Source organism: Phragmites australis, chromosome 7 (genome assembly GCF_958298935.1).
Source record: "Phragmites australis chromosome 7, lpPhrAust1.1, whole genome shotgun sequence".
Lineage (NCBI taxonomy): Eukaryota > Viridiplantae > Streptophyta > Magnoliopsida > Poales > Poaceae > Phragmites > Phragmites australis.
In genome coordinates this window covers 31,413,487-31,433,493 of record NC_084927.1, presented here as the reverse complement: position 1 = coordinate 31,433,493, position 20,007 = coordinate 31,413,487, and the positions used below count along the sequence as shown (strand labels likewise).

The window sequence follows — 20,007 nt, the reverse complement described above, 5'->3', positions numbered from 1 at the left end:
CCTTAATCAGCTACAATGCAGCTGCAACATAAGCATCTAACCTAGCCACATCCTCCAAAATTTCATGAATTTTCTCAGTTCATGGCCTTTTTGGTTGGTTTTACCAACTCCATTAATCCACCATTAAGGCATGGCCTTCCTCTTTCTTCTGCATGTTTAGATAAGTAGTAGATAACTACCTGTCGAATTGTTCACAAGGACACATCAAACCATGAGACAAAATGGCTACCTGCTAGTCTCTTGACTTCTGAAAAGAGTTTGGCAGTTGCATGGGGATTGGACTACTGCAACATTAACATCTTAACAACCTGTTCTTCTAAGCACGGATGGAGACAATTCTGTCTGTGGTAATGGCCGGTGAGGTGTTCACCTCCAAAAACTGCTGAACCCTGTCTGGCCGGAGAGGTTTTCAGTGTAACCTTCCATCGGCAAGGTATCATACGGATTCCTTCATATATTTATCCCTGATATTGCGTTGGAGCAGGCAAGAACTTGCTGACAAGCCTGCTGAGAAATTTGACCAGGAGTAATACATGGTAACTGGTACTACTAAACAAGGAGAGCTCGATGATGCAACAATTAAAAGTGATTCTCTGGGTAGCTGGTGGCGGGCAAAAAGGTGATGTGCATAGCCTACCTAGACCGATACATCGGTCAGCGTCCATCGTATCAACATGACAACATTGCTATCTATCCGGGCCGAATTTGCAGTACCGGCGGAAGGGAACAAACGATGGCGTCGGCACGTAGACGGCGTACTATCCATCATGCAGCCATGCATGCTTACATAGTTACATCGTCCAGAAGCTCACCGAGTCATGATCCATATTATAGCCTGTCGAATTTCTTTGCTTTCTCAGATCTCTTCTCTTTATCATTTTTTAGAGACATCTTTATCATCTTTCGTTTCATTTTTATTCAGGCCTGAACCCGAAACAGTGTTTATAGACGACCCTTCAGATTGCAGCAGCTGAAAACAAGGCCTTCGTGATAGCCTGTCGTTATTACGACTAGGTAAACAGCCATTACCTAGTGGCGGATACAGACCCCGGCGGGTAGGGTTCTCTCTTCTTTCTCCACCTCCACTCCTCTTTCTTTTTTGCTTCTACTTTTTCCTCTTTCCTCCTCCATCCCTAATTCTTAATGGAGTTCTAGCTAGCCGGAGCCAGCCCCCTTTAGATCCGCCCCTGCCATTACCAGTTGTAAATTACGTGTGGAAAGTATTGCACCACTTAATTATATATCGCTGACTTAATATGTTGCAGAATTAAGAAAGCGAATTAAGCAGTTTAGAGAAAGGGGAAGTTGAAATGTCACAGAATACCGATACAAAAGCCCTTCAGAACCACCAGCCACACGAAAACGACCACTTCTTCCACACTTGACCGGCGCCCGACAGCCCAAAAACCCACGTCGCTCTCCGGGTCGTCCACACGTACGTATACAATACATGCAGACGTACCTACCTGATGGCCAAAGGCCGAAGAAATCATGTCCTTTCATTGTCAATCGGGTGGCTGTGGGAGCTATATACATCGTGTGTGCATGTATGGCTTCTAGTTCTACATCGTATAGGTGATGATGTATCTTAGGTATGCCGGTCTTTACGTATCTGGTAGGATCAGCGTCCGTATGTATATACTCCGAGGACATATTATACTGTATACAGCTGAACCCTATAGAACATTTATGCGGTATTGTAATTGGAAAAGGTTCAAGAATTGTATGATATTGGTATAGAGATATTATCTATTATCTTAGTAAATGACAAAAAAAAGTCTTCATGTTCGTTCTTAAAGAGGAACAATTGCCACATTAATTGGAAAAAAGAAAATAATTATTGAAAATTACTAGTTGGATTTTCATATAAATTGGGAAGCAAAATACCTAAATAAAGAGTACATGTAAAATACAATTAATCAATAGCTAAAAGTCAAAATAAAAAAAATAGTAGTTCAATTTTCATACGGATTGGAAAGCAAAATATCTAAATAAAGAGTGCATGTAAAATACAATTCATAATAATTGAAATTGGGATTAAAAATACAAAAAAGAAGGGTCCAACTTAGAAAAAATTAAAATAAATAAAGTTGGGTTTGTTTGGCAGAATTCTCAGACCAACTTCCAAGAATTAGTAAGAGCTCCGTCAAACAGTAGTTTATAGTTTTCCGCTCCCAAAGTGATTCCCTGAAATTAACTTAGATGCTGGGAGCTAAAAAAAATTAATTTTTTCTGATTCACTTCCCCCGCAGAATCACTTCCTCTATAAAGTTCGTCTTAGAGAATCACTAAAGAACTATTTTCAATCAGATAATCACTCCTTCAGAAAATTTAGATCAGGAGGAGCTATATCAAAAATGTCCTTAGTAACATGATTTCTATAAAAATTTAGAAGCACCGTACATCTTAAGATCATTGCGTTAAGCAGCCAGCGGGGCAAGGCACAATACGCACACTACATATGATATAAGCATAAAATCGACAAGATGGGACATAAGACCATATCAATAAGGGAAATTATGTGTGTTGTTATATTGGGCTTGGACCATGTAACTCAACATCGCAATGTTAGGCATGTGACGGAGTAAGGCGCAATTCGTAGTCTGTAGATGGTGTAGCCACAATCTCTAACAACGGCTAAGTGACATCGACAAGGGCAGGGCACATAATCTGGCTATGCATTTCACAGTCACAATAGTAGATAGACAAGGAGCTGTATTTGACTAAGTTTGTTAGGGTATTTAAAAGTCATGCAATAGAAGTATTGACATATAGCATGGGATCATGGTGTCAGATAAGCGACGAGGCAAGCCGCAATTCATAGGCTGTATTTTGGCAACATGGGACATTAAGGACACTGGAGCTAGGCTTGGGCCACGTATCTCGCGTTGGCGGTCAAGACTGGTGAGGATCTACATTTGACTTAATTCGTTGGGTAAGTTTAAAAATCTAACAATAAATTTAGTGTAGCATAATAGGAGGTAGTAGTGTCTAGTAAACGGTAAGGCAAACCATTAGCACCAAATAAAAATGGTAGAGCTATGACCTATGACGATAATAAGGAACAACTACAAAGCCGAGGATCAACCAGGCAGGTTGTAGTCGGACCGGTCACGACAGGAAGCAGGTGAATATTATGGTTCATGTGTTTTGTATGATCAAAATATGCTTATACAATTATGTTTGAACGAGATGTTAGAGAGATTTAGAAATCGGATAATAGATTTATTGGTTGATATATAAATATGAATTTGTAACCGAACTGAGTATAAAAAAACAGTGTAAGAAGCTAGCATAAAGAACATATGAATTGTATAGTCGTTTGTTATGCATCCTAATCCAACTGATTTCTGGCTAATCTTTTTTTAGTTGGTTTGTCACATCCTAGAAACTAATTAAGAATTCGATGACGACTGTTGCTGTTGTGTATAAAGTATTACAATTTCCCCCTTACTCTTCAGCTTGATTACCCCGTACTCTCTCTTTTTGCAAGGAATATTACCCCTTACTCTTCAGCTTGATTACAAACCGTTGCATAAAAGTGTATTGAATTTAATAGACGAACAACGTGCTGGACTTCTTTTGAGTGTCTTGCAATATTCTTTTTTTTTTTTTTTTGCTTCAGCTAAACTTATTTTCAAATGCTTTTTCATAAGCTTGGCCACAAGTTGCAACCAGGTTGATCTTCCCTAAGAATTTATATCGACGGCCGCTTCAAATATGGAATATGGATTCTGCAACGCATAAATACTCACATTAATAGCAGATCGAATTCCGTGAGGAGGCGTATTCTCAAAGGATCCATATCCATAACTGTGTTAATAGGGGTGATCTCCAATAGTCCAATAATTTTTATCATTAAACTACTCTGAACAGTTTACAAATATTAAATCAAATATCAACCTTGTGCCGCTTCGAATGGACACACCTCTGAAATAAATTATATCCCATAAATGATAAAATGTTAGAGAGATTGAGATAAATGTTTATTCTAACTAATTCAATCTGGCTTTCTCTATACACAAATAAGAGGAGTATATGGCATAATAATTGTGCATTCTAGTTCGGTACACCGATATTTAATGCTAGAAGGACATTTCACTAGTACTTAATTGATCAAAGGCGTCGTTAGAAAGAGGAAATATTGCGAAATGGAAATGAAATGCAATCTTGTCCTCTAACTTAATCCTATATGAATTAGAACACATGGACGCAACATCATAAAATCGGAAACTGAAATATGTTCCCGTGTTTGGATACTCGACCTCGATTTCATCAGCTGTGTGCTAGGGTGGGGTGTCCGTTTATACTATAATTAAAAAAACTAATGTGACCATTTTATTTTAGGATAGAATTGAAGAAAGAAAAAAAATACTATAATCACAAGGAAGTAGTAATCCCTTTGCATGCAATGTATAACTTGTATTTATAATTCAGAGTACCAACGGGTACAAACCATAATTAATTAAGTAAAATCTAAAAATTATATGCACATACTTTACTTTTATGGCATGCACACCTATTTTGTTTCTGAAAGTATATAAAATTACTTGCGAGTTTGAACCAATGTATTTTTTTAAAAATAATTGCTTGCAACAAAATTTCACAAATTGTTCTCATTTTTTATTAAAATATGTAACAGCTAGATCTGATATCGGCTCTGAATGTTCTAATTTATTCACAAAATTTGTTAAACATCCGATCTTAATTATCTTAACCTGTTTCTTAAATTGTTTAAGGATTCATTCTAATTTGCTTACTATTTTTCACAAAGTTATTTACGCAACTGTATTTAAAAGCAGACAGACACATCAATTTTGTATCAAATACTTTCTTTATTTTTTGCCACACATTGATGTGGGTCACAGTCTCACAGATAAACGTTGCAAGTCAAGATGAAAAAACATCTAAAAATAAAATAAAATGCTTATATTCAGAATTTTTTTATTAAAAATAGATGTACATAGCATAAGTCTAAAATATAGACTATACAGTTTTTAGATGTGTTCGATTAATTTATTGTAATTTTCAAGGTTGTATATCTCGAGAGAATAACATAGCATTGTTCGTCCTTGTCCTCACCACCCCTTTTTCTTGCCATCCACTGCGTGCTGAGCTTGATCGAGCACCTGTTGACGTAGAAAAAGAGGAGGCGGCCAAAATAGAGACAAATAACAAATCCAAGTCCCCTTCCCACAATAATCTACAAAACCAAAAGTACGAGCCACCCTCCAAATCCTACCTTCTCCTCCTCCTTTCGCCATTAGAGAACAGAGAGAATGCGGGAATGAGAGAGACACGGTAGCAGCAGTGGGAGAGGTTGGCGCGGCCACAGTGGCGGCAAGGCACCTGACTCCGGCGTCCCAGGAAGCCTCTCCGGCGCCAAGGAGAAGCAGTGCATGTGTTGCCGCCGGGCATGATTCTGCTTCCGCATCTTGAAGGATTTCAAGGAAGGAAGGATAGGAAAAGGCGATCAGGATTCGTTTGGCCCGTTCATGTGTTGGCTGTGAGTATCCGTTTATTTGCTTTTTATTCTCAGTTTTGGAGGCCGGAAAACTCTATCTTGGCTCTGGTGTCTGTATGTTGTGAGGGTTTGCTGTGAAGAAGCAGAGGATCAGAGGGGAAAAGAGTGGTTTTTTAATTGTTTTTCTTTGGCTTTTGGGTTCTGAGATTATTCTGGGTCACGAATCCCTCTTGCTCGTAAGATTCTGAATTGCTAGAGAATGGGGATGGAAAGGTCGGTGTGGCTGTGCTCTGCATGTTTGTTTGGGTGAAGACGAACCGGAATAAAAGAGAAAAAAGTTCATGTTCCTTTCTCTTCCGTGTTCTTGATCCTTCTGAGATATTTCTTGCTGCTGCTTCAAAGTTTCTCAGTTTCGGACTTGAATTTTGCATCTCGTGGAAAACGGGGAAGCACGGCAATTACAAGGGCCTTCGTTTGGGGCTGTTAGAGCATTATATTCTGTTCCTGCCTGCATTTTTTTTGGTTCCTGAAAGCTCAAAGATTGGATTTTGAGTTATCTCTGATACCAAAGCTTCCTACACTGAGTGGCGAGACGGGACAATTCAGATGATTTAGCAGGCTGCAGTGTATGAACTGTTGTGGAGCAGCCTCCTTTGTTATTGTTTGGTGAGTTCTCGGATCAATTACTGGTGAAGTCGCTAGTTTGTATGCTTTTTTAGTAGACTAATTTGGATGTTTTTTTAGCAGACTAATTTGGTTGCTTCATTCATCTGAATGGCTGATATTTGCCTTTTCCTTTTCCAATATAGGCAATTTTTGACGAAAAACAGGAGAGCGCTTTTTCATTCATTTGAAGAAACAAAGTGGTACAAGATGACCAAAACAAAACACCAGGTAACAGTGGTACAAGAGTGGTTGAAAGAAGCTAAAGCATTTTTGTCTTGGGCTGGCCACCCTTGAGCGCATGATCGCCCAATTGCGCTCCCACATCCTTTATATCAAGGAAGGGGACGTCTACACCTCCTCCTTCCACCAGCATGCTAGATTCCGAAAAAGGAAGAATTTTGTGGCAAAATTGCTTGTGGATGATCAGATTGTCACAAGTCAAGAAGCGAAGCAGGTTGCTGTTTTTGACTTCTATCTCAATCTCTTGGGTACAGCCGAGCAAAGGGAAATTTCCTTGGATCTCTCTCTGTTCCATGCACACCACCATGATGTGGTTTTCCTGGAGGAGCCTTTTTCCGAGGACGAAGTCTAGGCTACGGTTAAGGACCTTCCTTTGGATAAGGCCCTAGGCCTGGATGGTTTTACCAGCAGGTTCTACAAGACTTGTTGGCAGTTTATTAAAGACGATATTATTTGCGCATTGTTGGCTGTCCAGTAGGGGTGCACCTCCAAGTTTCACCTCCTAAACATTGCCTTCCTCACCCTTATATCCAAGAAATTGGATGCCATACAAGTAAAGGACTTACGCCCCATAAGTTTGATCCATAGTTTTGCAAAATTAGTTAAAAAGCTATTAGCTAATCGGCTGGCCTGTCGTTTACCTTCCATGGTTTCTACCAACCAAACTGCTTTTGTCCGGGGAAGATGCATACACGACAATTTTCTCCTTGTCCAACAGACGGCTAAGTGTTTACACCATTGAAGGAGCCTCATATTCTTCTCAAATTGGATATATCAAAAGCGTCCGACTCCGTCTCTTGGCCCTTTTTACTGGAGGTTTTACAAAGTTTAGGTTTTGGACATCGGTGGTGTAACCTTTTGTGCAGCTTACTAAACACCTTCTGCACTTGTATACTGCTTAATGGTGAGTCGGGTGATGTTATCACTCACCGGCGAGGACTCAGGCAAGTAGATCCCCTCTCCCCCATGCTATTCATTTTAGTCATGGATGTGTTGAACTCGTTGATTGGTCGGGCCTGTGAAGAACATTTGCTTTAGCCGCTCTCGATCCGTGGGGTGCAGCACCGTATATCTCTGTTTGCAGATGATGTGGTTTTGTTCCTCCGCCCAACCATTGAGGACCTAGACTTATCAAGCAAGTGCTGGGTATCTTTGGTAAAGCTTCGGGCCTCAAGACTAACATCCTCAAGTGCTCAGTGTCTCCAATCCAATGCCGGGATGAAGATCTGGGCATCATTCATGACCTCGTGCCATGTGAGGTTAGGGCCTTTCCTTGCACGTATCTTGGGATCCCTTTATCCATCAAGAAATTGCCCAAGGCGCAACTTCAACTTTTGTGACAAGGTGGTAGATCACCTGCCACTCCGGAAAGCTTCTTTGATGAACCAGGCTAGGAGATTGACTATGGTGAAAGTAGTTCTTACAGAATCTATCTATTCCATGATCGCGATGGATCTCCCCAAATGGGTCTTAAAGGCGATTGATAAATTAAGGCTCCCAACCTAGTCGCTTTGATCCCTCGACGAGCTATTGACATGAGGACTATGGCACAAGCTCTCCATCAGAGGAAATGGGTGTCTGACATTCAAGGAGGCGTATCCGTGCAAGCTCTCGATAAATACCTGCATCTATGGGAGTTTTTAGAAGAATTTACCTTACAACAAGGTGTTCAAGATCAGCCTGTTTGGAGGTTGAATAACTCGGTTATATACTCAAGCAAATCAACCTACAGTGCTTTCTTTGTCGGGTCCATCAGATGGGTGCCTTAGAGACGAGTATGGAAGACTTGGGCACCTCCTCGTTGCAGGTTCTTTATATGGCTCGCCACCCTTAATCGGTGCTGGATAGCGGACCGGCTTGCGAAGCATGGGCTTCCGCACCCGGTGGCATGTCCTCTCTGTGATCAAGCCGATGAAACAATGCAAGACATATTGATTTCTTGTGTGTTTGCTCAGCAAGTTTGGTTCTCAGTCCTGCAAAAGTCTAGCCTACAAGGTGTGACGCCAACACCAGACACAAAGGTCTTCTCTAGCAAGTGGTACCGCGTGGTTAAAGGGTTGGACAAGCAATCCCGCAAAGGCCTCAACTCACTCATCATCTTGGTGGCTTGGGAACTTTGGAAGCACCGAAATGGCTGTGTCTTTAATGGCGCTTCATCAAGTGTGAATGTGGTGCTGCTGGCAATGGCTCATGAGGGTGCTTTGTGGTGTGCTGCTGGAGCCCGACACCTTCGCAGCCTCCTACTAGGGTAGAATAGCAGGGCTCTACATCATGCATAGGTCGCTTTTAATCCGTTGTGGCGTGAATATAATTTCCAATTTGACGGTGTGCGTGGGTGTGTTTTTTGGTTTTTGTATTTTGTACTTTTTTTCTTCTTAATGGAATGACACGTAGCTCTCCTGCGCGTTCGAGAAAAAAAGAAAACAAGTGAACCATCCTTGAAACCTTAGGGTAGAACGTACTCCAAGCACAAAGGCATGTAACTTCGAGCATGTCAAAATGGACATTTGCATAAGTGGGGTCCAATATTGTTTTTGTCTCATATTTGTTTGTTTTCTCTAGGGCAACTGTATTTTTACGAAACTAGAGTTTGCAACCCTTCATTGGAACTTGGAAGAGACATGAGCTAATATGAGTAGTAAGGACTTGGGACTGTATAAAAATTGAAGCTGTTTTGCCATTTGTATTTCTAATTTTGTATGGTTCATACAACTTTATTCTGAGTTACGGAAATTATGTTTCTTGCATTCAGGTTGTAAGCTTGTCTAGAGCGAGCCCTTAGAAGGAAAGTATCTGACCATGTTCTCATCTATGATGGCAAAGAAGCGTTACAAACAGCATTCCAAGTCTGAAACAATCCAGGTGGGCTGTATGTCTGGGCTGATTCGCATGCTTGATTTCCGTCGCAATCCAAAACTTCTTTCAGATGGGAGAGGTGAGGGCATTCAGCAACATTCAGTTTTGATGTAAACAAGATGAATACCTTAGCTGCAATATAGCAGTATGATTTTAATTGAAGGCAATATTATGAGATCCATTGCTTTTGCTAATAGTAATTTCTGTGCTTCGTGCAGTCAAAACAGATCCAAAAGCTTCTGAAGATATCCATGTAAACATATCTGCTAATGTAAGTTTTCAATAGACAAAAGGCTATTTCTATCCAGATTTTCTTATAGTAAGTACGGAATTCTCGTACTTACCCTAACAAACAACTGATAATTGGAAGTAAAAAGTTGTGAGTTCATTACAAAATCTAACCTGCTAGGGCTTGTTTGACAGGTTTAGTTGGCATCATGGTGTTGCTTGTACCACACATGCAGAATGGTATAATGTGTGCTTCAGTGGGCACAATTCTGTCTTGCGCTAACATTTTTAGATTACATTGACCAAGACTCATTGTTCTGTAGATTTTGAAATTTGGTTATAGAGCACTTCCGCTATGCATTTTCCTAAAACACAAATACTCCTAATAAGCAACAAAATATACTACAAACCTTCAAATAGGAAAGTTTTAGATTTCTTTTGTAGGCTTTTCAAAACACTCTCTATGGAAAATTAAGTAGATTCGATAACCTTTTAATGCCAAACATAGAACTAACTCATATTCACTTCTTTTGCTCAGAATGAAAAAAGCCGTAGGGTTGAATTGATTTATTCTGGTAGGGCAAGTATTAAAACTTTGATGGAAGAAGAGATGAACAGCAGCACACAGCTCTTGAAGCAAGCACAAAGAAATGCAACTGGCATATGCTCTGAAGATATTGATCTAAACTTGGCTGTGAGTCTCATGGAAATTTACAGAAATCATAGTGAAGGCCAAGATATTAGCAATTCAATTGAAGCAGGTCATACTTCCATTTCGACTAACAAAGAGAACAATAGTGATCCTCCTGCTCATCTCAATCAGATCCCTTCTAGTATTCAGAGAGCACTAGAAGATGTTGCTGAAGCGGTAATAAGACATCAATCTGCAAATACAAAATACACAACCGACAGTGGTGAAGTTAGGTCCAAAGAATTTGTTGATGCACTACAGTCACTGAGCTCAAATAAGGAGTTGTTTCTGATGCTTATGCAAGACCCAAGCTCTAGGTTGTTAGAATGTCTCCAGAACCTTTACATGTCACTAGGAAGTACCAAGTTAGGATGTGAAGAATATGATGAAGAATCTGAGTTGCAAGGAATGACAAATAGTCTAGAGCAGTCTGTGACTTCTCCAAGTAAAGTGGAAAGAAGGCATAATTCTTTCTTGAAGGAGGATAAGTTAGTCATGAGGAAACCACCAAAGTTAAATGATAATTCTCGTGGCCTGAGCAGAATAGTAATCTTGAAGCCAACTCCTGCAAGAAGTCAAAGCAGTCTTATCTCAAGTAGTGCAACTTCGTCATCACTATCAAATCATACTAATTTGCAAATTCAGGAAGTCAGTGATAAATCTGATCGCCATTTCTCCCTCAGAGAGCTTAAAAGGAGGCTAAGGCTTGCCGTTAGCGACAATCAGAAGGATCACCAGTTGAACTCGATGAGTAGTACTTTCCATAAAGCTGAAGCTGATTCTAGCAAACAGCTTCCAGTCTCAAGTATGTCGGTGAGTTTGGCAAGTACAGATTCTTCTGACAGCAAGGGGGCTGAGGAACCATCTATAGTTGACAAGAAAACAGTCCCAGAAGATAGTGGAAGTGGCACGAGAAATGATGTTACTCATGGTGTCGGCTCATTCTCCTATCAAAAAGCTAAAATGTATCTAATTGATAGACTGAACAATCAAGGAGAAGACAGTTCTCAGATTGTACATAAATCTGAATCTTTGGAGAGATTAATTTCATTACCAGAGAGTGGTACATTTTCTCCAAGTCGTTGCCCTCAAGAGGAAAATGTTAGCCTATCACATGAAGCTACAAATCCATTGGACTTGCATACAATTGAGCAAGAGGATAGTTCAGCCAGTCCTAACCCTACAGAGCTGTACTTGGAGACAGAATCGGCCAACACCATAAACTTAGCTAACAACACATTGGTTGAGCTCAAGGTATATCATGGAAACCATCAACTAACTGAGGGCGCCATCTCCCAGGAGTTAAGCACTGAAGGTAATTTGTTAATGTATTTTGTACCGATCTGCTTCGATTTATTAGCCTTTTATGTTTTCTGCTTTCTTGTTCTGGTCAATATATTCATAAATTGTTTACAGGGGTTAAGATCATGCCTGATACAGTGGGGAACCTACCACTCTGTGCTGAGATTGAAACTTCACGGGAAAGTGTGGGAGAAAAAGTTTCAGATCAAGTAAGTCATAGCTTTGTAGCGAATTCAACAAAGTTGGTAACTTTTGTGTCTAACAATGATTTCCCCCCTTTTTCCCTCTCCACTGAAGTGTCCCTCGGAGGAACCACAATCCATGAATGTGTTACCAGAAGTGGCCCTGCATTCTCCAGATGACCCCGTTAATGAACAAGAGAACCATTGTCCATCAGAAGTTGTCGAATTAGTCAAGCCATCTGTATTGACATTTCCTTACTCCCCGGAGAATACTAATGACAGAGAGGAGAAATTGAGTCCACAATCCGTTCTTGATTCTGTCGTAGGAGATATTACCAGTCCCAGACACAAAACCCAAAAGCGAGGTATTGAACTGAAAATATGAAATTTTCTCATTTGGCACCTTTTATAACCTGAATGGTAATAGAACAAAACTTCATGTGTTTGCAGATGAGTTGTTCATGCCTACTTCAAGAGCTCTGTTCAAAGAACATGGCACTCGTTCAGCATCCCCAACTTTGTGGAATGGACCAAAAGTAGCTATTTTGGATTATAAAGACGCAAGGGTTTCCTTCATCAAGGCCGTGCTCGAAGCGTCAAAATTGTCGTCTGAGGACAATTCATGGAGATGGTGCACGGAAGAGTCACTGCTTGACATATCTGTATTGGCTGAAGTAGGAAATTTGTACTGCCTGACAGACGATGCAGTGCTTCTGTTTGATTGTGTGGAAGAAGTTATTCTCGAGATAAGGGACAAGTTCTTTGGTGTTGACCCTTGGGTTGCTTTTCTGAAACACAATGTGAGACCAGCTCCAGTAGGAAGAAATCTCGTTCAAGAGGTGGCCAAGTGCATCGATGCTCTTGTCAGTAATGAATTTCCAAATACTTTAGATAAGGTGATAATGAAAGACTTGGAAAGCGGGTCGTGGATGGATCTTCGGCGCTATGCCGAAAGCGTTGTAATTGAGTTGTGGGATGGTTTGCTTGATGACTTACTGGAGGAAATGGTTTTTGATTTGTGGCTTCAAGACTGTAATGCTGTGTAGTCAGCCATGGAGGCATGCTCCATAAGTACTGGAGGGAGGTTCACAGATACAGCAACCTTTTGTCAAAGGACAGAGAAAAGTGAGTTTGGCAGGTTTCAGAACATAATTAGTTAGGCAGTTCATGAAGACAGCTGATTTCCTTTTTTCGTATGACTGTGTGCTTATTGTAAGTCTTGAATGAACGTGGCTCCTAACACCGTAATTGTTCTTTTTCTTTATGCTCCTTTTTTTCTCACTTTTTTTAATCTCTGTAGAGTGTACAGGAGTGGAAACAGGGAAATAAGTGCTGTTGTATATAAAGTGGCCGTTTTATCTTTAAAATGATTTTTTTTTCTTCCTTGTTTATGAGATACACTACATTGCATCTCCATTTTAAGAATCACTTGCATGTTGTGGAGTATGATTTATGAACTTGTGAGGCAATAGCCATGCCCACGCTCCAATACCAAAAGATTCAGAGGTCACAACTCACAGCTGATACTGCAATCACATAGCTGTGACTTGTGACACCCATGGTGATGATAGAGAATGCAAGGCCCTGAGGGACCATTGGAATGAACCAATGAAACCCCAGGCATGGCTAGCTAGGCGAGTAGACTGCTGTGCTCTCAACTGCTTATGCTATCTTCCAATGGTACTGCTACGAGTCATGGCATAATGTACATGCTGTGGATGGATCATGGACATGGACCCTTATTTTGGTTTCCGGACCAGGAAGGAAGGATGAACAAATGATGACTCATTCACTCATGCTATCTTTCTGGCGGCCTCGTCGGCGAAGAGAACGTCATCTATACACGTAACGATGTTGTACGCCAGGCTCTCCAGCACCCTCGAGTAGCTCTCCAGGATTGCCTGCCCAACATCCTGCAAGATTCATTCACATCGCAAGCTCTGTAAGAAACTTCAGAGCTCGTGTTCATGGCGATGCTGCTGCTGCTGCATTGAGGTGTGGTCTGGTTGCTCACCTTGTTGTACTGGATCTTGCTGGCATCGAGCGTGGTCTGCGAGAGACCGGGAAAGCGCTGCTTGAGGCAGAGCAGGACGTCCTCGGCGCGACTCGCCAGCATCACGTTCTTGTCGGACTCCATCAGGTCCTTGACCGCGCTCCAGGGTGACCTCGAGTGGCTCTGGCTCGCCTTCCGCCGCCACACGTGCATCGCCGCCTCCACGCGGTCGGCCGCCTCGAGGGCCTCGTGCTCCGACGAGATCTCCAGGCAGTCGAGGAGGTACTCCGGCGAGAACTTGCCTGGGAACGACATGTGCCGGTAGATCAAGTCCCCCACGCTCGCCCGCCCGCACTGAAATCGGAATTCAGAATTTTCAAGATTCAGCGATGCTAATGAATTGCAATCCTTGTCATCAAAAGACTTGATATTTACCTTGGGTAGTGCTTGCTTGTACAGGTCAGGAATACGTATCTCCGCAAGAGCGCCATTGTTGATGGCCATGGCCGCCTTGTGGATCTGGATCGCGCAGTCACGCTTCTGCTGCAGGTCTCGCCGCGCCGGCTCCGTCAGCCCGGGCTTAGCGACGCACGGCACGGGCAGCCACCACTTGTCCTCTCCGCGGTGGTTCACCGGACGGCACGGCGTCGCGGCGGAGTCATCTTTATGCCCCTTGTCGTTCACATACCAAAATTCAGTCTTCTGAAAGCTGTCCAGAATCTCCTGCAGAAGTGCACAAGAACAGGTTAGCTCCCAACTAATTTGTACAAACAGCAATTTTTACGGCTCAAGTCCATCTCATAGCACAGTACGAAAAATCTTGGATCTTACAAGCAACATGTCATCGAGTTTCTCGAGGGCGGGGAGGTTGACGTAGATGTCGGACCTCGGCCTGGTCGCCATCACCTGACAGAATCAAAATGCGTCAGTGAGTCCGTGACACGGTAGAAAGCTTCCCTTCCAGAACACACATAGCGTCAGCTGTCGAGGTGTGCCGCTTCAATTCTCACCTCTCGGGTAGTGCCGTCGGGCAAGATCTCCTTGGATGGGAAGAACTCGACGATGTAGTCGCAGACAGAGAGCAGGCAGTCCATCCCGTGTCGCCACATGGACTTCTTCTCCGCCGGCAGGGGCTCCAGCCTGTGGCAGCTCCCAAAAACAGTCGCTGTGAGAAGAGGAGGCGACGAGTATTAGCATTCTCTGTTCCTAACCGAGCCGAAGATATCATCTTTGCAGCAAGGATAAGCACGCTGACCATAGAGGTTGGTGATGGCGTTGGAGATGGCAACGGAGGTGGAGACCCCCTTTCCGCTCCCCGACATGTCCTCCCCCAGGAGAAGCTTCGAGAACCTCTCTTTTATTAGCTGCAGCTCTGCGAATTCACGGCACCAGTAGTCAGCAATTCAGCGTCGAGAAGCTACAGAGCTTCGCAGAGAGAGAGAGAGAGATCTTCCAATGAGGCACCTACCACCGTCGCCGGCCTTCCTGTCACGCACGCCGCAGCCGCGCCGCGTCGTGCTGAGCCTCTTCAGCAGCGGCGGCTGCGGCATCCGCGCGGCGAGCGTGCATACCGGCCAGCGCGGGTAAGGCGAGCCGTACGGGCTCCCGGGCTCCCCGCTGCACTCGGAGGACACGTCGGAGGAGGCCTCCCGGCAGTGGCCCCGCGGTCGGTCCAGGTCGTCAAAGTCGGAGTGCGAGCGCGCGTCGACCTCCGAGCCCTCGTCGCACGTCGACGACGGGGTCTCCATGCTCGCATCGACCAACCAGCGCTCCACTTCGCTCTGCACAGCACGCGGTGGTGGCTGCGCACGCGATTGTGCTCGTGCAGTGGAGGACAGTGCAGGGGTGCCTAGGATGCTAGCAGCACGCGGCCGGAGTGGCAGGCAGGCAGGGAATGGAATGAGCAGCAGAAATAGGGCCGTGCCGAGGCCCACGATGACGGCGATGAGGTACGCTTGGCCCCTACTTTACGAGGGAGAAGGAAAGCGTGCGATTCCCTCGCTTTTCTCGATGCCGATGATGCCCCTCCTGCTCTACTTCTCCGTATTTCTTCTACCCGCCAAAATTTTCTTTGGAAGGCGTAAACACTAGCAGCAGCAGCAGGCGGTTCAGATCCAATACATGGCTACACACTCTGCCGACATATGATAATTGCTTTTGTAACAGCACTGCTAGCAAACTGATGGCCAATCAACAGCGCCATTTGTCTCCTTAAACAGCACAGCTATGGGATCCAATACCTCACACTCCATAGCTCCTGTCTTAATCAACACTAAGCTAATCATGCGACCTGTGCCTCTCATCAGTAAACAAGCGAGCACGGAGCAGTAGTACAACGATAGCCCCGGCGCTCTGCTCGAGCTGACATTTTTGGGGCAGGCAAGGCTGGACGGATGTGCTGCCCCCACAAGGAAAAGAAGCCCCAATGGCCATGTCGTCATGAGCATTGTCTGACACAAAGTCGCGAGCATGCCGGTCGTCAGAATCATGGCGACATTACGGACGGCAAAGGCGAAAGGGAAGGAGTCCCCGATCATGACCGGCGGTTGCGTGCGCCGGGGACCCCGGATTGGCACCGCAAAGTCAGAATTAGTACCGTCTTTTACCTCGTCTTCTTCCTCCCGTTCACCTCCATGGAAGACGCTGCTTTCTTCTTCCTTTCTCTGTTCATTAGCCTTTGCAAGTACTCCTAATTCTGTCCGAAGAAAGGAGCCCGGCCTAATTCTGAAAAGAGAAAAGGAGCCCCTAATCCATGGTGCTAGTGTAGTAAAGTACAAGAAAGCAGGGTACTTTTGGGTTATCACAACTCACAACTGACAAGCTGTGATAGTACGAGCAGAGTACTACTATAGCGAGTTCATGCAGAAGAGAGGCTGCATAATAAACTAGTGTGTGTCTGGCTGGCTGGTGAACAGCAAGCTTAGCTGATGAGACTTTTTTTTAGTTTATCCTAAGCACGCTTATGCCAACTCTTTGATAGGCCTGTCTGTGGTTCATGATGTCCTATGAAGTAGCGCCACGTGCCTGGTTTGTTTGTGCTGATGAACGTGTCGTAAGTTAGCCTGGCTTCTTACTGAATTATGCTGCCTGTTTATAAAATCCAGGGGACCAAGGATCAGGTTTTTGGGGGCTCCTTTTTTGCATAATTTTTTTTCAGGGCTGTATCCTGGATTAGATAGGATTACATTGTTTAGTCGTGGGCTTATACTTCTATTTGACAAGGCATCAAACGGAGGGAAAAAAAGAAGTCTCAGTGTTTCACAGGGAAGCAGGTTAATAACAGCTTCAAATAATGGTATGGTATCTTCATTTTGAAATTCAAAATGTCCAACCAGAGAAATTCGTCCAAGACTCCAACTCGTAGAAATATAGAATGACAAATTGGGTACAAACTGGTAGTCTTCTTGATTAATTTTAGATGTCTAGACTGTAATTAGGCTTGATGTTCTCAATAGTTCTCTGCACGCACCCATGCTCCATCAGTAGTAGTTGAGATGACAGATACTATGCACTCATGCAGCCATCGCGCAACTGAGTAGTGAGCCCTGTGTGGCCGCCATGACTACCTTCTAAGCCTATTAACTAATACTCCTATGAAGTCTTCATGCTCTTTTTCGTTAAGCTTGCAGGAAGCAAAGTGGAACCCAAACAGTTTGATATGATGACAAGCAGAACATTTTGGAAAGGAAAAGGATTGAGCTTCTCAAAATAAAGATGAAGAAAATAAAACAGAAATAAAAGTACACAGGGGTACGGATTTCAAGGCCATCCTAGAAAAAAATCTTAAAATGTGCTTCACAATGATAGCTACAAAAGGGGACGGAGCATTTGCTCCGTTGGTTGAGGGTGCCATCAGGCACTGTCACATCTAATTTTAAAAGAATAAATCAAATACATTATATATATATATATATATATATATATATATATATCAGGATTAAATTTCATATATTCGGTGATTTTATAAGTGATAACATAGTAATATCATTACATAACGATAAGATTCATTACAAAAGTACATGTAAATCTTAAAGAGAACACTAAGATAAGTTATTAGCGACAGCGAGTCTTCCATCAATCCACAGGCATTGTCCGGGAGAGCGTCAGCCTAGAACATAATCTTCGGGTCGAAATCTTCCTTCGTCTAGTACTCAGCTACATCATCCGGGAGATCCTCCTTCTTAGCAGCAACAAGAAGTTGAAAGAAAATAAGCGTGAGTACATGGAGTACTCGGCAAGTGTGAAAAAACATGACATGAAGGCTCAAGACAAAAAAATGTTTGACTCAGCTTTACTGCATCTATGCCATACTAATCTAAAACTCAAAAGGATATAACATTCCTATTTACTATATATGACAACACTAACTTCACAAGAACAACTCATTGGATTCCATTCGACTATTAAACTCACCAGATATTCCATATCCAGCTAACCAACCATCCAAGATCCCTCACTAATAATGAAGAAGTCTAAACCCGCTCTTGACCGTAAGTGCAGCTGATATATCAGTTTTACACTCTGCAAAGTTTGCACACTTTATCCACGAGCCGTGATTCCCGTATGCTCGTGCCCGCGAAGCACTTACACACTTCCTTCGGTATGCGGCTAGGTCTCACTGCAAGGCCTTTCAGAAGCATCTCCCAACATGTATTTGCCCACTAAAATTTCACCGTCGTACATAAGTAGAGCAAATTCCACCCCAAAGATCCCCTCTTGTGTTGGTAGGAAAAAGGGAAGACCACACAGGCTCCTTCCATGGAAGTCCACACAACCCCTTCCACACCCTACACCACCATATAGCCCATACAGTACTAGGAGAACATCTAATTATTTGGCTAGGTTGTACTCATATAAGCCTCGTGGCTATGTTGTTGTGTCAGGTTACATGTCCATGAACCGATCCTTAGCCATTGATTCGGGCAAGACTACCACTAACCACATGGGTAAATTAACCATCATGAATACCAGAATAATCAAATCACCCGGAACACATCCATAGGTCAACAAGAGAATACCATAACATCACAACCACTTGCGGTCCACTTGCCCAAGTCCCTAGGTATCCATGTTGCTACCAAGATTAACAGACCAGATCATGTTGCATAGATCATTAAACAGATTAACATTTAAACCACCCGGCTCGACCGCATGAGTAAGTATTTCTATCTTTGACACTCAAACTACAACACAAGTGACAAGGATAATCATGAAAGAATCTAGTAAACCCTAGCAGTGAGATTCATATTGACAAGCATGCAACTAAAAGTATGTCGGTGTATCGAGTAAAGGGGTACCCTGGCTAATAGATCCCGTCGAGGACTTAACGACTAGAGGTGTATATTTTTCAAAAACTGATCAATCGTGCGACCAGGATATGGCTCTGTTTCCTACGCAACCAAGTCTCCCTATGCCATCGCATTGGTATCTTGCGGTTCTGATTTCAACATTTTTAAATCATCGTAAACAATATACCTGTGAACTAAATCCATTCGTGGGATGTCGATTCCAAGTGCTTAAACATGGCTTAAATAATTAAATCTCTCACGCAGCACTTCTTATCATAAATATAAAGTTGCTCGGAAGCTACCAAGAGAGTGCAGTCTCCTTCAGGCACTGACCAATGGAAGGGATCATTCTAGGTGTCTTGCTTTAGCCAAAATATAATAATTTGCAATCAAGGTCAAAGATATCTAATAAGGTATAATGATCCATATGCAGGCACATATGATACGCCCGAAACCCTAAGTGTAAAATAGGACAATTTAATGAAGGATAACAGAAATCGAACAACACTGACACTTGTTTATCACCATGTGAATAAGCATAAACTCTGTTGAGGAAGGTACAGCAGACAACAATGTGGAAGATGATATACATTTCGAAAGACGCTTTTAGGAAGAGAACTCACCGAAGGTAGCTTGTTTTACTTGATGACCATAGGAGCCGTTTATATGTATTGAGAGTTTGAGACGATCCATGCCTGAAACCATTTCACTGGAGACAATATAGAAACATTCAGCATGGCAAGTTTAGCCTCTCAAAAAATAATATAGAAAAAAAGGCAATTTAGAAGAGAGGGAGACAGCTTTACTCGTTTCATGATTTTCGACTGATAGATTTCTAGCAATCCTAAATCAGGAAATGAGCAAATTAGCTGTCGTTTCTGTTCAGCCAAGAGGCTGGCTGTCTTAAATCAAATTTTGCACATTCATATATGTACTTACTTGCAGACTTTTGTCAGTCTGTGACTTGTATTCCTTAGAAACTGCTTGTGTTACTGTACCGTGGGCATTAGCCCATTTTGCATCAGAGGAGTGATCTGACCCTGCACAACCAATCGGATGATTTCCGGAATTCCTTTAATTTATTCAGTGCTGTGCAT

General features: G+C 42.8%; 2 protein-coding genes across 7 annotated transcripts; one reads left to right on the top strand and one right to left on the bottom strand.

The window, feature by feature from the left end:
* Window positions 1-5,105: 5,105 nt before the first annotated feature.
* On the top strand, window positions 5,106-13,012 carry LOC133924741 (uncharacterized). 5 transcript variants are annotated; one of them, XM_062370425.1, is made up of 9 exons: window positions 5,106-6,130; window positions 6,274-6,358; window positions 8,933-9,008; window positions 9,123-9,305; window positions 9,445-9,497; window positions 9,993-11,460; window positions 11,562-11,656; window positions 11,745-11,994; window positions 12,080-13,012. In XM_062370425.1, exons 4-9 carry the CDS (start codon window positions 9,170-9,172, stop codon window positions 12,673-12,675), a joined length of 2,598 nt encoding a protein of 865 aa, XP_062226409.1. In that variant the 5' UTR covers window positions 5,106-6,130; window positions 6,274-6,358; window positions 8,933-9,008; window positions 9,123-9,169; the 3' UTR covers window positions 12,676-13,012. The 5 variants fall into 5 exon arrangements, with proteins under 5 accessions (XP_062226409.1, XP_062226411.1, XP_062226407.1 ...); XM_062370427.1 differs by lacking the exon at window positions 6,274-6,358 and having other exon boundaries at window positions 5,106-5,506; XM_062370423.1 differs by lacking the exon at window positions 8,933-9,008.
* A 58-nt stretch (window positions 13,013-13,070) lies between these two features.
* Window positions 13,071-15,603, bottom strand: LOC133924742 (rop guanine nucleotide exchange factor 3-like). Of its 2 annotated transcripts, XM_062370429.1 has the most exons (7): window positions 15,091-15,564; window positions 14,878-14,994; window positions 14,633-14,787; window positions 14,454-14,528; window positions 14,058-14,345; window positions 13,644-13,976; window positions 13,071-13,542 (listed from the first exon to the last, which is right to left on the bottom strand). In XM_062370429.1, the coding sequence occupies exons 1-7, from the start codon at window positions 15,368-15,370 to the stop codon at window positions 13,423-13,425; spliced, it is 1,368 nt and encodes a 455-aa protein (XP_062226413.1). In that variant the 5' UTR covers window positions 15,371-15,564; the 3' UTR covers window positions 13,071-13,422. The 2 variants fall into 2 exon arrangements, with proteins under 2 accessions (XP_062226413.1, XP_062226412.1); XM_062370428.1 differs by having other exon boundaries at window positions 13,644-14,345; window positions 15,091-15,603.
* Between the last annotated feature and the right edge of the window lie 4,404 nt (window positions 15,604-20,007).